Here is a 15,432-nt window from a genome sequence, read left to right on the forward strand (position 1 = left end):
GACTCACCTTCCCTCTGCATCTGTCAACGACATCCACCATGACAGAGTTTGCCACTGTTTCATCTCCGAGGCGGAAGAAAGCCACCACACGAAATGATGGCATCAAGTCATGTGTAACAGGTATCCGGATCTTCTTATAGGATCCACGGGTCTCCTTGTTTACAGAGACAATGTCCCCTTTGTTCAAAACCTGAGAAGCAAAGAACCAGTTCAAATATGCCGAAGTAGCTTGTAGTATAATCCTGCCAGGATGGTACCATTGCAGACTGTAGGGGTGTGTCACATATTTGAATACTTACCTACATAATGAAGTTCTGTTACAGGGAAATTCGCAGGCCAGGGAAAATCTACCACTGGCATATACCACTGTGATATGCCAACTTTTCACGTGGAGGGAAGGGGGTGGTGGAAACAGGGGAGCATTCAGTTTTGTGATCTCCTCTTGCTTGCATTCTGCACTGGTACAGTCCATGAATGGCAGCACCACATGCTATTTTGCTCATCTAAGTCTGCTAAGGAGGCAGAGTAAAAGAAGTAAGGGAGGCTGAACTGGGATCAGCAGCTTTTTTGGAGGCCTATACTACATGGAGCCTGCTGTAACAATCCCTGAAAGAGAATCAACAGCCCTGGTAACAGAGGCTTGATTCATCTTTCATTCATCCCAGGAGTGATGGGGCCCACCATCCTGCCACAAGCATTCACCATGTAGTAGAAGAAGTTGGAGGAAGACTCTGCAGCATCTTCTCTGTTGTGACTCAGCCCCAGCATCAGGTTGTCTCCCGGGTTCAGGTCTTGATGGCTTGGGCTGTCAGTGATGATCAGGTAGCTGCCTCTTGGAGAATTCATGGCTTTGGCGGTAAAGCTGACCTCTGCCGGAGAGTCTGTCCCAGCTGTTATCTAGGTAAGACAATACCACACATGCACTTCACTGGGGAGATCTTCCCAGATTTTGCAAACTAGTAGAAGTTTTAACACCTTAATTATCATAGCTCCTTCCAGAAAAATCTGAGAATTGGAGGTGGCGAGGGTGCTAGGAATTCTGTGTTGGAAATCCCAACCCTTTACAGAACTATAATTCCCAGGGTTCCAATGAGATCACAACACATTTGTGTTGTGTTAAGTGGCACAGCGGGGAAATGCTTGACTAACAAGCAGAAGGTTGCCGGTTTGAATCCCTGCTGGTACTATATCGGGCAGCAGTGATAGCGGAAGAGACTGAAAGGCATCATCTCATACTGCATGGGAGGAGGCAATGCTAAGCCCCTCCTGTATTTTACCAAAGAAAACCACAGGGCTCTGTGGTCGCCAGGAGTTGACATGAACTTGACGGCACACTTTACTTTTACCTTATGTTTATTTTTACAATGTGAGCCCCCTGGGGACAGGGAGGGAACTATCTTATTTATTTTTTCTATGCAAACTGCTTTGTTTTGTTGAAAAGTGGTATACAAATATTCACAGTAGTAGTAGTATATTTGATCCATGGAGATAATTCTTAAAAGGGAGGGGGAAGCCATGCCCACTGTACACCCTTGTTTCTGGGACCTCTGTCCCTCCTTTCTCACTCCATCCCTATGCACTCTCCTCTCTCACTTTCTCCAACATGTCCGTCTGTCCCTCTTCCAGGAGAGTTTGGTTCTTATACCATGAAAGTGATGGCTGTAGCTCCAGAAGGGATGTTGACTGAATGCATCACGACACCACGGTCATTGCTGTTCAGTTGGATGTCGCCAGGGGATTCAGCCCCTGTAATCTCAGTGGAGAAGTGGACTGGGAGGTGGTCAGCAGGTGTGCCATCCGGGAGCAAAACAGTAGCCTGACGGGGCGCAGGGGAGAGGAGAAAGAGTCAGAAATCCTGTGCCTTGAACAGTAGCCTGATACACAGAAAATTGCCAGAGGCCTAACTAGATGGTCATTGATTCCAACATAAACTCAAATTCTGACAGCATGTTTTACAGAGGGTCTACAGGATGATTAACCCCGTCCCGTAATTGGTTGCTATGGGAAGAGCATCTGTATGCTTGCATGCAGAAGGTTACAGGTTCCCTCCCTGGCATCTCCAGATAGGACTGGGAGAGACTCCTGCTTGCAACCTTGGAGAAGCCGCTTGCTAGTCTGTGTAGACAATACTGACTAGATGAACCAGTGGTCTGACTCAGTAGAAGGCAGTTTCCTATGTTCCCCTAATTCCTTAGTGCCATGTGCTAACAATCTGTGAAAAAGCTGTGTCTTTTTGATATGACTTTTACTCTGTCTTGAAAGACACTGCTTTTTCATGGACTGTCAGCAGATGGCACTAAGAAATTATATGATGTGTATAAAGTCACAGGAACACAGGAAGCTGCTTTCTACCCCATGGTGACCTCACCACTCACTACCCCATGGTGACCTCACCATCTGAAGCTGTTGCCTCACTTGGCCTTACGGGAGAGCCGCCTCTGGTTCTAGAGCAAAGACTATCAAGAAGGATTTGAGAAGAGTACCAAGAGGTAGACAACCGCTTACAAACTAGGACTGGTTGTGAGACACCTCTTGCAACAAAACAAAACAAAAACACAGGCTATGTTTTGTGAACAGCAGGAGACACAACACACCAAGACTTCAAAGGGTGCTCCAGGCACAAAATAGTGCTTGGTTTTGGACAGGTCCACTGAGTATGGAGATGTCACAAATTTCACTGAGGCAATCTCCTGCTCCTCCAACTCTCCACCTAGGGAAAGAGAGAAATGGTGAGGTAAAGGGAACAGACATGACACCACTCTCAAACTCATACACATACAGTTGACACACACACGAAAAATCAAAGCTGTCCCTTTATTGGATAAGAATATAAGAACAGCCCTGCTGGATCAGGCCCAAGGCCTAACTAGTCCAGCATCCTGTTTCACACAATGGCCCACCAAATGCCTCTGGGAGGAGCCCACATGGGCTCCCCTGGGATGTGGAGGAGATTTGTCCCAGACAGGGAGCACAAATAAATAGGAACACCCCATCAACTCTCATAAGGCTTCAGGCCTAGTACATAATTCCGTTTCTGACTGGTTTCCCCCTATAGCTCCTGAACCCATCATGCTCCTCCCCTTAGAATTATCTCCTGTAAGTTTATCAGGATTTTGAGACCAAATAAATGTTGGAGATGGAGTTATAGTGCATCGACCTTTTGCACCAACTATCCTAATGACTACCAGGGGCTTTGAGAGTGGAGATAGTGAGTAAGGGTCTCCCTTGCTGTTCTACCTGTCTCTACACTATGACCTTGATCTGACTCTTCCGCACTTCCTGTGCTGAGTCACAATCCTTCCTTTCCCTTCTAGAAAGATGGAAACATATCTCTCTCTCCTTACCTATTTATTATATAGTCCTTTAGATTAGGTTTAGGTCTTTCCTATCCAAATGTACTTAACCGATACTTAGTATTTAGTTCTACAAGGATCTCCATGTGTTTTTCTCTAAATAGCTGCAACAACTAAACCATCCTCTCCTACCTACTCTGTAATTGGAGTGTGTGCCCATTCCTTAGTGCTCTGCTGTTTTACCCACTGAGGGTAAAAATTAACAACCTCTAACAATAAACTCCCTGCTATTCTCTTTCATCACATCATTCAATGCAGCACTGCTGGCACCACTCAAAGTGAGGCCCAAATGCTGCTGGTCACTCCCCCCCCCCATGCTGACGGCAGCATCTGGGGGTGGGCCAGCACTGGTTCCCTCATGCACCCCCTCTGCCTTGCCCCACTGCCACGGGGATAGATTTTTAACCAGGTTTGGCAGTGAGGGAAGGAGGAGCATCTTTCCCACCTTGCTGCTGAACCTGAAGATTAAAACCCTGCCCTGTGGTGATGGGGATGGGGGAGGCAGGTGTATGAGGGATCTAGCACTGGGCCTGCCCCGATGTGGGAGGGACGGGGGCAGCACTACCTCCCACACACACACACCCTCATCCCTTCCCCATTACCCCAGTGATGTGTTTTAAACTTCAAGTTTGGCAGCACGTTCCTTCCTCGCTTCCCTCACTGCTGAACTTGCAGTGTAAAAGCCATCACATGGCAATGGGAGAGGGTGGTGGAGTGGCCGTGAGTGGGAGGCAGGTAAGGCTGCACCCAGGTGGTGCAGGCAGGGCAGGATGCCTGCCCTTGCTGACCCATGGTGAAGGTGCTTCCTGAGGCTGTTGCCTCACCTCGCCTCATCAACAAACCGCCCCCAGTTCAATGAATTTGTATCAAGTTGGCTTGCCATGCAGCCACTGGCAGGGGGAGGGGACATACTTTTCTGGCATCCCTCTGCCATTTTCCCCTCTTCTGGGCATTTTCCAGATTAGACCCTGCAGCTAGCGGGGTCACGTCATATCTCGGAAGTGTGCTTCCACGTTTCCTCCTGTGTTGTGACACCACAGTCCCTACGCAGACAGCAGGGTGCCATCCACATTTCCAGTGCCTTGTTTCGAATTTAATCGCTGCAATATAGAGCTAGGACGTCGTATATCCAGCGCAAGAAAGTTGCTGTTTTCTCGGGTTCTTAGTTTCCGCGAGACTGCTCCTCCTGCTGTTTACGTTTCAAATGCTACTTGCCAGAATGGAGGCATTTTGCTGCTGTTGAGCAGCTAGTCTGGAAAGCGCCCTGGTGAACTCTCTCTTTTCTTCATGAAACAATGGTGTTTTCTCCCAAAACTCCTTTTATTCTAACTTGGGGCGGGGCGGGGGGGGCGGGCCATTGTTCCACAAATTGCCAGCAGATGACTCTAAAAAAAATTCCTGTTTAATTTTGTGATTCGCATTCAGGTTGGAATATATCAGTGTCTGGAAGAGCCCTTAGCAGATCAGGTGGGTTCCCATTTCGGAACTCACTTGCTGTCTCTATGACACTGGCTGCGATGTAGAGTGTCGTTCCAATTAGGGCCTGTAGAGGGCTCCCAAGCTTCTCCACGAGAAGGCTGCGTTTGAGGGTTACTGAGGCACTGCCATCGATTACCTGGTGAAATGACAATGGAAGAGGCAAAGAAAATCAATTATGTTGTACAACTAGTAAGGCAGGAGAGAACTCTCTTAGGTCCTGAGACACATTGATTGGGGAGAGTGAGATTTCAGGGTCTGCAGAGGCAGTGAAAGAGCACAATGACCAAGATCATCTGGATGCAGAGTAGAGAAGCAGAGCTTCCTTTAAAACAGAATATTATTCTCCATCTGGAAACATTCCTAAGCCCGATTCCCATTAGGCTGTACGAATGTACAGATGTCTGTACACACATACATAAGAACATAAGAACAGCCCTGCTGGATCAGGCCCAAGGCCCATCTAGTCCAGCATCCTGTTTCACACAGTGGCCCACCAGATGCCGCTGGAAGCCACAGACAGGAGTTGAGGGCATGCCCTCTCTGCTGCTCTTACTCCCCTGCAACTGGTACTCCGAGGCATCACATGTGTCTGTGTGAATGACTGTACCTCTTGTGTGAAGAGGGGACCATTTGTGTGAAGAGGGGAGCGTTGTAACTATGATGGCCAGTGCTTCCATGAGTGGCAGCATGAATTGCCCAAAGCTGCCGCTCACAAAAGTGCCAACATTCATGGACGTGAATGTTAAAAGTGAACCTGGGTGCTATTATAGCAATAGCTTATATGTATAGTTATTGTGAACCGTGCAGATAGGTGAGCTGGAAGTCAATATGTATTTATGTGTAGAGTTAGGAAAAGAATGCAATGGAATGTTAAAGTTATTGTAAAATCTAATAAAATTTAAGAAGCAAAAGTGAACCTGGGTACAGGCTCCTCAAATGCATGGTACAGATAGGAAGTGTACTGCTGTATCTGTGTTCAGCATAACATGTGAATGAATGTACCTGTGTACAGATCTGTACCTATGCACACTGTAAGTATGAGTGTTGGACACAATGTGTGAATGGGCCCCTAGTCACCTACCTACCTTGGAACAGAGCTCATTCAGGTCTCCAGGTAGAGGATGTAATTTCCTAGAAGACCCAAGTTCCAACACTACTCGGTTTAGGAACGAAACAGTATAAATATCACCTGGATTGCAAGAGTCAGAGGGGAAACTAGAAAAGCTGAAATCCAGAGCCCCATCCAGAAGTTACTGAGCACAGCAGTGCTCATGGTTATGCTCTGAAAACAGGGAGGAAGTCCCTCCCCAGTGCTGTCACTCACCCCCTCCAGCCAGCCGTTCATGGTTATGGCACCATTTGTGTGAAGAGGGGAGCGCTGTAACTGTGATGGGCAGTGCTTCAGTGAGCAGTGGCAGCCCTGATCGCCCAAGTGCCGACATTCGTGCTTACGGCAATCCCCTCTTCATGCAAACAGTGCAGTAACTGTTAGTGGCCAGCCGGAGGGGGTGAGTGACAGGGCCAGGGCGGGACTTCCTCCCCACTTTCAGAGCCATAACCATGAGCGCCATTGCACTCAATAACATCTGAACAGGGCTCAGATTTCTCTGAAAAGCAAGCAGGGACATCGGTGCACAGGGCTAGGTGCCGCAGGGCCTTACTTTCTTACCGAGACTTGTTGCTCCAGTCCTGGGATATAGGTTTTCTCCCCATTGCCATTGCTCACGCCAAACCGCACATAAGCTAGACCGCTGACATCTTTCCCATAGAAAAATCTATTGGGGAGAAGGAGAGAGAGAGAACTCAGAGGCTTGGCTTCAGGGTGAAGGGCTGTGGTGGCCAAGGAGAAAGCCAGTCCCTCACCACTCTCATCAGGTTTGCCACCCCATGCAATTGGTTCTCAGGAGCACCTTAAAAAATTTTTACCAACTCATTAGTTCTACATATTATGGATATAAACAATTATTTGCATCTATGCATTATTTATTTGTTGCTAAAATGGCAGTGGGTTGGTGAGGAGCTGGGGAGTGGCAATGGCAGGGGAGACAACACCCATAGGCGGTGGCTGTAATCACTGACCTATAATGCAGGTGTCACCTGAGGCCATCGCCTCACCTTGTCTCATGGGGGAGCCACCCCTGACTGCGGAGACCCAGGTTCTAATCCCTGCTCACCCCTGAAATTCTCTGGGTGATCACAGGCCAATCACTCTATCAGCCTAATTGACCTCACAGGGTTGTTGTGAGGAAAAGAGGGGCGGAAAGACCATGTACACGGCCCTGAGCTTCTCAGAGGAAGGGCAGCATATAAATATGATATATAGTGCTATATGTATTCTTAGAGTTTTTGTTTATTGTTGTTGTTCAGGCACTGAAGAGCTCTAAGTTAGGGGTGTTCGCGGGTTGGTCCAAATTTGGACGGACCCATGGTTCCACAAGCTGGTTTGGTCCGGTTTGGCCCAACCGCCAAACCGGTTTGGTGGTTTCAGGGCCAGTGCGGGTGGTGCCAGGGGGGAGGGGGCAGCGAGCAGCACCTTTAAAAATAAGTAATCAGTTCCTTACCAGTGTAAGCACTCTGTGCTGCAGCAGCGCTTCCCCCCAGCGGCCTGTGCACAGCAGCATGGCCCCGGCACTCACCTGGCCTCCATGCATGCTCACGCTGGGAAGGACCCGGTTACTTACTTTTAAAGGTGCCTCTCACTGCCGCCCCCCACACCAGCCCTCAGACTGCCAAACACACTCAGCGGTTGGGCTGAACTGGTTCACAGAAATGTGGGTCGGTCCAAATTCGGACCGACCTGCAGACAGCGATCCGTCACACCCCTATTCTACATATCCGTACACCACGGTATATCAATGTCATGTTTATAACATTTATGTCCTATCCTTCCTCCAAGTAGCTCAGGGCAGTGTATATGGTTCCTCCTCTTCTCTTTTCTCCCACAACAACCCTGTGAGGCTGGTTATGCTGAAAGAGTGAATGGTCCAAGAGCACTCAGTGAGTTTCAGGTCTGACTAGGGATTTGAATCTGGGTCTCCAAGGTCAGGGACAGCTCTCCCATGAGGCAAGGTGAGGCGACAGCCTTAGGTGGCACCTGCACCATAGAGGGTGGGCAGCCCCCGCAGGCAGAGCCTTACCTGCCTGCCACTGCCACCCCACCCTCCCCGAGCTCCTCACCACGCTACTACTATTCCTTCTGTCCTGGACCCACTGCTGATGTGGATGCCAGCCTTGCTTCCCTCACCGATGCAGCGCAGCCCTCTTCCCTATCACCTGGCTGCTTTACCTCCTGGGCTTGCCACAGTTTTAAACTGCAGGTGAGCAGTGGAGGCAGCAAGGAGAGAATTTCTAGCCCGGAGCGGCATTGCTCTTCTCGCTGCTGCTGCTGCTGCTGCTGCTGCTGCTGCTGCATTAGCTCCAGGGCGCTTTCCAGATTAGACCCTCAAACGGGGTCAGGGGGTTGCCAGAACCTAAGGGGTATACTCATGGGTCAAATGGGCCGTAACCCAAAGTTTGGCTTTTTTAAAGCCAAACCTGCCAACCCGCATCTCTGAAGTGTGCTTCCACACTTCCTGTGTTGTGACACCGCAGTCCCGACGCTAACCGCAGGGTGCTGTTCATATGTCGGATGCCTTGTTTCGAATTTAATCGCTGCGATTTAGTGCTATGGCTTTGTTTATCCAGCGTAAAAAGGATGTCGTTTATTTATCCAGGTGGTAAGTTTTCGCAAGACTGCTCCCCCTGCAGGTCTTACACTTTGACTGCCATTTGCCTGAAGGAGGCATTTAGCCACTTTTAAGCGGCTAATCTGCAAAGCGCCCAGGAGCTGGAGAGATCACTTTATCTCTCGCTCTCTTCCCTCTGCACTGTGCTCAGACAGGGAGAACTTGTGAGCTATTTTGGGAGCAAAGCACAGCACACAAGCCTGTTGATGGAAGGCGCCAAGGGGAAGAGAGCGAGAGAGAAAGCAATCCAGTCCCTGGAGCTAGAAGCTCCATCCTCCTTGCCACCTGGGCCTCTGACACTGAACTGCAACTTAAAGCAGTGGTACACCCAGAAGCTAAGGCAGCCAGATGATGGGGAAGAAGGTAGCACCAGCAAAGGATCAGTTGCAGGAGGCTGGCATCAGCGGGTGGGGCCAGAGCCTTCTTGGTTTTTGCTTCTAGGGATGGAAAGCAGCAATCCAGTGCTGTCCTCAGTCCTAGTCCAACTACACTGTGTTTGCACTGGAGATACAGCTCTAGCAGCATCAACTCTTTACATCTTCTGTCCACTAGGGGCATTAGGAATAGAGATAGTAAGCAAAGGTCTTCCTCTTTGTTTCCCCTCTTGTTGTCTCTCTCTCTGCTCTGGCTTCCTCTGATTGGTAGATTGATACTCAGGTCTCCCTGCCCTCTTCCTGCCTGTTGCATTTTTACTCTTTCGCCTTCCTTGTTCTGCTCTTGCACTAGAAGACACAGAAAGCTCAGGGACACAGGCTTTCTATCTAAGTATGTAACTTCATTAATAAGCTTTTGGGGCCCTAAATATCTGTCTCAAGATACTCTTTAATGGGCTTGGCTCTTCTCACACACACTTGCTCTGTTATAATTGGGATCACTGAAGTCCCTTTCCTACAACAGTTTGTAGCTGGAGAAGAGAGGGCTAAAGTATGTGTGTTCATTTGGGGCAAGATTCAGGGCAAGATTATTCTTTCTTAAATAGCCCTGGAGCAGCAGTTGTGGGGGGAATCATATCACTGAACCACAGCTACAGTAAAACCTTGATTTTATAGACCCTGGTCTTACGAAATTCAAATTTTATGAACATTGTCCACAAAAGTAAGTTTTGTTACAGAAGTCTCCCCTCTTTTTTCCACCCCCCAAAAGGTTATGAAACAGTAACAGTGACCCTGAATACAATTTACTTAGCATGAAGATCAATTTGCAATTCATAGTCTTGCTGTCCCGAGACAAGGATGTATTTCTGCTTTGGGTCAATTTTCACCTCAAAATGAGGGAGAACTGATGAGAGAAAGAGACAGACAGAAATGTAACAGGTGCAGCTTCTACCATCCTTCCCATGTAAGTACCACATACCATCTAAGATTTGCTGAGAAAGCTTCTAGTCTAGATTCCTCATTTCACTCAGGGAGCTATCATCTGCTAGAGTTTTGAGCAGGGCCTTTTCTATGATGGCCCCCAGCATATGGGACTCCCTGCTCACCCCACAGGGAGGCCTGACTCCACTCAAAATTAGGGGTATATAGGAGGATCTGCATTTAAATATCAGCCTGTTAAAAATCACAGGCAACATGAAAAACGTACCTGTTGCTCACATATGGACATAATCATAACAAAGATGGGTATAACCTGAAAAAAACCAGCTTGTAGGAATCTACTCTAGAATCTAGGAATTTGGAGTTACCAGGGCTGCTAGGAATTGTGCCACTTTCCAACAAAAAAGAAAAACACTAAAATTGCAACCTTAGGTGGTCAAAGATCACTTTCTTGAATTTCAGCCAGCCATGTAGCTAATATGAAGCACAGAGCCTTTGTCAGATTAAAAAAAAATGCAACATCTAAAGAACGCACCATATTTTTTCACCTCAAACTCCGTTGTTGTGTTGGAATCAAGCACGTTGACGAATCGGGCTGTGATACGCCAAATGCCAGGCCTGAGAAGGAGAAAGAGAGAGTGAGAATATTTTAGACTGTAAGCCTTTTTGGGACAGGGAATGATCTTATTTCTTTTTGCTGTGTAAACAGGACTGGCCCACAGTTTTTGGCGCCCCAGACAAAGCTTCACTTTGGCACCCCACAGTAGAGAAGCACGGAGCCCTGGCTTTAACTTGAGCCACACAGGCTGTTCATTTGCCAAGGTCAAATGATCAGTCTGCATGGATGATCAGCAAATGACTAGCCCGTGATGGTTTGAAGATACAGGGGGAGAGAGTTCCCAGTCCGCTATGGGGACAAAATTCTTACACTTCAGAGTTGAAAAAATGTGGCCGTTAATTTAGAAATCCAGCCTGAGAGCATTTATTTTCTTGGAAATGAACGCTGAGGCAGGGAGTTCATATTCAAGAGAGGATGTGCAGCTTATGTGAGCAGCTGTTTATTGAGGGCTGAGGTGCAATGAGCCTTCTGTGTAAACTGCTTTGAGAACTTTTTTGTTGAAAAGTGGTATGTAAATATTCATAGTAGTAGTAGTAGTAGTAGTAGTAGTAGTGTGGAGAGCCAGTCTTGTGGTAGCGAGCATGAATTGTCCCCTTTGCTAAGCAGGGTTCTCTTTGGTTTGCATTTAGATGGGTGATTACATGTGAGCACTGTCTGCTGCAAGATATTCCCCTTAAGGCATGAGAACATCTGCTTGTATGCAGCAGGTTCCAGGCTCAGTCCCTGGCATCTCTAGCTTTTTGACTGCACAAATCAACAGAGCAACGTCAAGGTACGTTGGCTCCATTACTTGACTGGAGTGAATAAAAAGGAACTGCATCCGCCTGGAGCCCAAGCAAGCCTGCTGTTTGAGGCAGGTGCCTCTGCTGCCTACTGCGTTGAACTGACTCTAGTTACAACTTGGGTAGAACTTACTCAGAGATATCGGGAATTGACAGGTGATCATTTAGCACAAACTTCATTGGCACACGCTGATCCTTCCGGACCTGAATACCCCTTGGGTTCTGACCGCAACAGAGAGAGAATGGCATTTCAGGGGGGGGGAATGTGCTTTCGTGACTCAGCAATCATTGCTTCCATCTGAAGAGAACCTGAATGAATTCCTCGTTACCTGCACAGTGATGAAGATGGGCTCAGTGCTTGGCTGCAGTTTGTGGTCCAAGGCGAAGACTCGGTAAAACACTGGAATGAAGGAGCCAAACACAAGGATGAATAATAATAATAATAATAATAATAATAATAATAATAATAATAATAATAATTCAATTTCTATAAAGAGATTTCTTTAGAAAATTTCTAAAGAAAGAGAGGCAGAGCACTAGACACTAGATTCAGAAGTAGAACAAGGCCAGAGAGGGAGTCTGGATAGGATATTTGAAGGGCCCATGATTATGGCATTGCACAGAGAGGACTTGGTTTCAGTGGTTTTCTAAAGGTCTTTCCAGTCGACCCCCCCAAAAATCAAAAATCAAAACCAACTCTAGATTTTGTTCTAAAGCACAGATGCTAGAGCATTTCTTCCCTGAGTACCTTGCAGCAGGGACTGTTCCCACCATGCAGTGCTGCACTTTCCCCAGTGCAGGTGGGGCTCCCTTAGGAAATGGAGCCTCAGAGCCATCTCAGAAGGCTCTCATGGAGCACTGGGAGATGTAGTCCTTCCCACCTTTTTCTTCATAGAGCTCTATGAGGAAAATGCTGGGAACGACTACATTTCCCAGCACCCTGTGTGAGTGTACCTTCTAAGATGCTGGTGGAGCTTGAGAAGGCTTCATTCTCTTAAAGGGCACAACACAGCACTGAGCAGCAGTCAGTGTGGTGGGAAATAGCTCTCACATTGGTGTTTTTTGCCAAAGTGGTCCTCATTTGAAAAACAGTGAAGATCACTGTTCAAGTCCATATGGTCCAATACGTACATGTATTCATGCATCTTCACTATAAGAATCAATATTCTAAATATTAATTTAAAAATTAAACAGCTTGGGTCCAGGATTTTTAAGAGAGTGCCTCCTTTGTCACGAACCCTGCCACTTGTTACAATCTTCTGGAGAGGTCCGGTTACGGTTGCCACCAGCTCATTTGGTGGCAACCTGGGCTTTCTCTGTGGCTGCCCTGGGGCTTTAGAATATGCTCCCTGCTGAAATAAGAGCAATATCTCCTTCTCTGTTTGTTTTCAGAAAGACCCTCAAGACTCACCTGCTCTCACAGGCTTTTAATTAGAATTAATTTTAACAATTGGTTTTTATACGTGTTTTATGCTACTGTTTTTGTTTTGTGTATTTTAATCTGTGTTGATTTTTAAATATTGTTTTAAATTTTGTGCACTGCCTAGAGATGTACATATCAAACAGTAGAAAAATATGAATGATTGATAAATAAATAAATAAATAAATAAATAAGATCATGAGGGCTCATGTTTAACAGCCATTTGGAAAACTTACTAGCAATTTTCTCTCTCTCTCTCTCTCTCTCTCTCTCTCTCTCTCTCTCGATCCCTCAGAAAGCAGTTGCCCAAACCAAACATTTTCCACTCCACCCACCCACACACACACACACACCAGGGTTCTATTTGTAGGAGGAACTCCTCTCTTGATTGGCAGCCGTTCAAGCCAGCCTGGTAGAACCCTTATATTACACCAGCATTAACAGAGACAGAGCACTGCAAAAAAATATTCAGAAAGGTACAGGAGGGCTCACCTTTGTCCTTAGGAGTGTAGATTGGCTTGTCTGTCTGCAGGAACAGGTACCCTTGCCGGGCACTCCAGCGCAGGTTGAGAGTTTGGATGCCCTTGGGGCTGGGGAGCTGGGAGCTGTAGGCAACAAGCTGAATGTAGCGGTTCCGTCGCTGGTGAGCCAGACCACACTGGGCAAAGAGTTCATGGGTCACCTGAGAGAATCAGACAGTCATGAAATTGAGGGAAAGAGGTGATTGCCAGAGGCCAAGGCCTAGTTCATATAAACAGCAGACCAAGTGGTAGAAATTCCTGGACCAAACTACTTCAGACGGCAGGTGGGGGTTTGCAAGATTGCATGTTTCCTCATGAAAGAAAGAAAAGAAGAGAGAGAGAGCAAGGTAGGTACCAAGATAAAGACTAGGGTGGATGCTTCCTGCTGCCCATGAATTTATTGTTATTATTTTATTCTGAGGAGCATCCAGCTATGCAACCCCCCACTCACAGTTTGCAGTGATACAATCCAAGAACAGTTTTACCACCTCATATTTTGTCTGTGTCATAGGTAAAAAATGAAGCAAAAATTCTCTTTCCAGAGGCTAGAGCTGGCACACTCATAGAAGCCAAAGGCTAGCTTTAGCCAAAGGGGTCTACCCTACATCTAATTAGTTCAACCACTGTTTAATTTTCAGAAAACTACAAGTCTTGGCTGTCAGGTTCATTTGAGAATGCATGCACAGAGGCCTGAAATCAGCCCAACCTGTATCATTTGGGAGGAAAGCAGGCCCAAGTGAGGAGGTCTTTCGCTGTCTCTGCCTCCAGTGCCCGACCTCACCTCCTGTCATGGTTTGGGAGGTGGGCGGAGCTCTTGCGCAGCCTGGCAGCTGCGCCTTGCCACATGGGGCTGAGTCCCACCCCCTAGGTGGCCCCACCCCCCAAGACTCCCCCCAGCTCCCCACCACACTTGTGTCCCAAATTCGGCCAACCTAATGTTGGCAACCCTAAGGGGCAGCTTGGCCTACTTCTCAGGGAGTACACTGGCAACTGCCATCTTCCCCCCCCCACCCCAAGACCTCTCAGGGGTCACTTGTGGGCAGGGGCGTATCTAGGGGTAGGGCAGGCAGGGCACGTGCCCTGGGCGCCACTTGAAGTGGAAGCCAAATTTAGGCTGATAGGTAGCATTTTGAAATCCAGGACTCCCAAGGTAGCATTCTCAGATATACTACCTGTTCCACGCACAAGTACAGTGAGACAGGCAGAGCTGAGAGGTTTCAATGCGTGGATGAGACATTGGTGCCGGGAGGAGGGGTTTAGATTTGTTAGGCACTGGGACACATTTTGGGGCAAGCAAGGCCTGTACAAAAGGGACGGGCTGCACTTGAACCAAGATGGAACCAGACTGCTGGCGCTTAAAATCAAAAAGGTTGCAGAGCAGCTTTTAAAATGACACCTGGGGAACAGCCGATGGGAGCTGGGCAGTATCCCGTTTGGCAAAAGCCATCCTTTAAAGTGTGAGGCTGCAAAGAATTCAAATAAAACAGATGGGGACGGAGCAGAACTGCATAAAGAGCAGACGGGAGGCTGTGCCAGCAGGTCAAAGAGTCAAAATAATAGCATACATCAGGGGAAAGATTCAGTGTATAGGTGCTTGTATGCCAATGCCAGAAGCATCCGAGCCAAGATGGGTGAGCTGGAGTGCTTGGTTGCTAACGCAGAAATAGACATAGTGGGCATAACAGAAACATGGTGGAACAGTGAGAACTGGTGGAACACTGTTATCCCTGGGTATAAACTCTATAGGAAGGACAGGGAGGGGCGCCTTGGAGGAGGGGTAGCACTGTATGTTAGAGAAGGGATAGAATCTAACAAGCTAGAAAACCTAAGTGGACTAGAGTCCTCCACAGAAACCCTGTGGGTGACTATACAAGGCCGGAAAGGAATCATGCTACTGGGGACGTGCTATCGCCCTCCAGATCAAAATGCCGACAGTGACTGGGAGTTGCAGGAGGAAATCAGGGAGGCATCAAGGAGAGGCAGGGCTGTAATTATGGGCGATTTCAACTACCCACACATAGACTGGGTAAATTCACATTCAAGTCAGGACAAAGAGGTCAAATTTCTAGATACGCTTAATGACTGTGCCTTAGAACAGTTGGTCATGGAACCGACCAGAGAGAAGGCGACCTTGGATCTAATTCTGAGTGACACCCAGGACCTGGTGCATGATGTCAGTGTCATCGACCCTTTAGGAAACAGTGACCACAGTGCCATCAA

General features: G+C 47.7%; 1 protein-coding gene across 7 annotated transcripts in view; it reads right to left on the bottom strand.

Annotated features, from left to right (window-relative positions):
- LOC128343034 (complement C4-like) overlaps positions 1-15,432 on the bottom strand; it is a 92,877-nt gene that overhangs the window by 66,126 nt on the left and 11,319 nt on the right. For 6 of the 7 annotated variants that reach the window (XM_053291379.1, XM_053291382.1, XM_053291384.1 and 3 more), the window contains exons 3-13: positions 13,184-13,373; positions 11,601-11,671; positions 11,405-11,493; positions 10,406-10,488; positions 9,739-9,835; positions 6,502-6,607; positions 4,845-4,968; positions 2,595-2,710; positions 1,646-1,816; positions 703-897; positions 8-190 (exon numbers count right to left, since the gene is read on the bottom strand). In XM_053291379.1, the coding sequence (XP_053147354.1) occupies positions 8-190; positions 703-897; positions 1,646-1,816; positions 2,595-2,710; positions 4,845-4,968; positions 6,502-6,607; positions 9,739-9,835; positions 10,406-10,488; positions 11,405-11,493; positions 11,601-11,671; positions 13,184-13,373 (1,425 nt within the window). The remainder of the gene's footprint in view (positions 1-7; positions 191-702; positions 898-1,645; positions 1,817-2,594; positions 2,711-4,844; positions 4,969-6,501; positions 6,608-9,738; positions 9,836-10,405; positions 10,489-11,404; positions 11,494-11,600; positions 11,672-13,183; positions 13,374-15,432) is intronic. The other variant, XM_053291386.1, reaches the window with a different exon arrangement.

This window comes from Hemicordylus capensis, chromosome 2, assembly GCF_027244095.1.
Source record: "Hemicordylus capensis ecotype Gifberg chromosome 2, rHemCap1.1.pri, whole genome shotgun sequence".
Lineage (NCBI taxonomy): Eukaryota > Metazoa > Chordata > Lepidosauria > Squamata > Cordylidae > Hemicordylus > Hemicordylus capensis.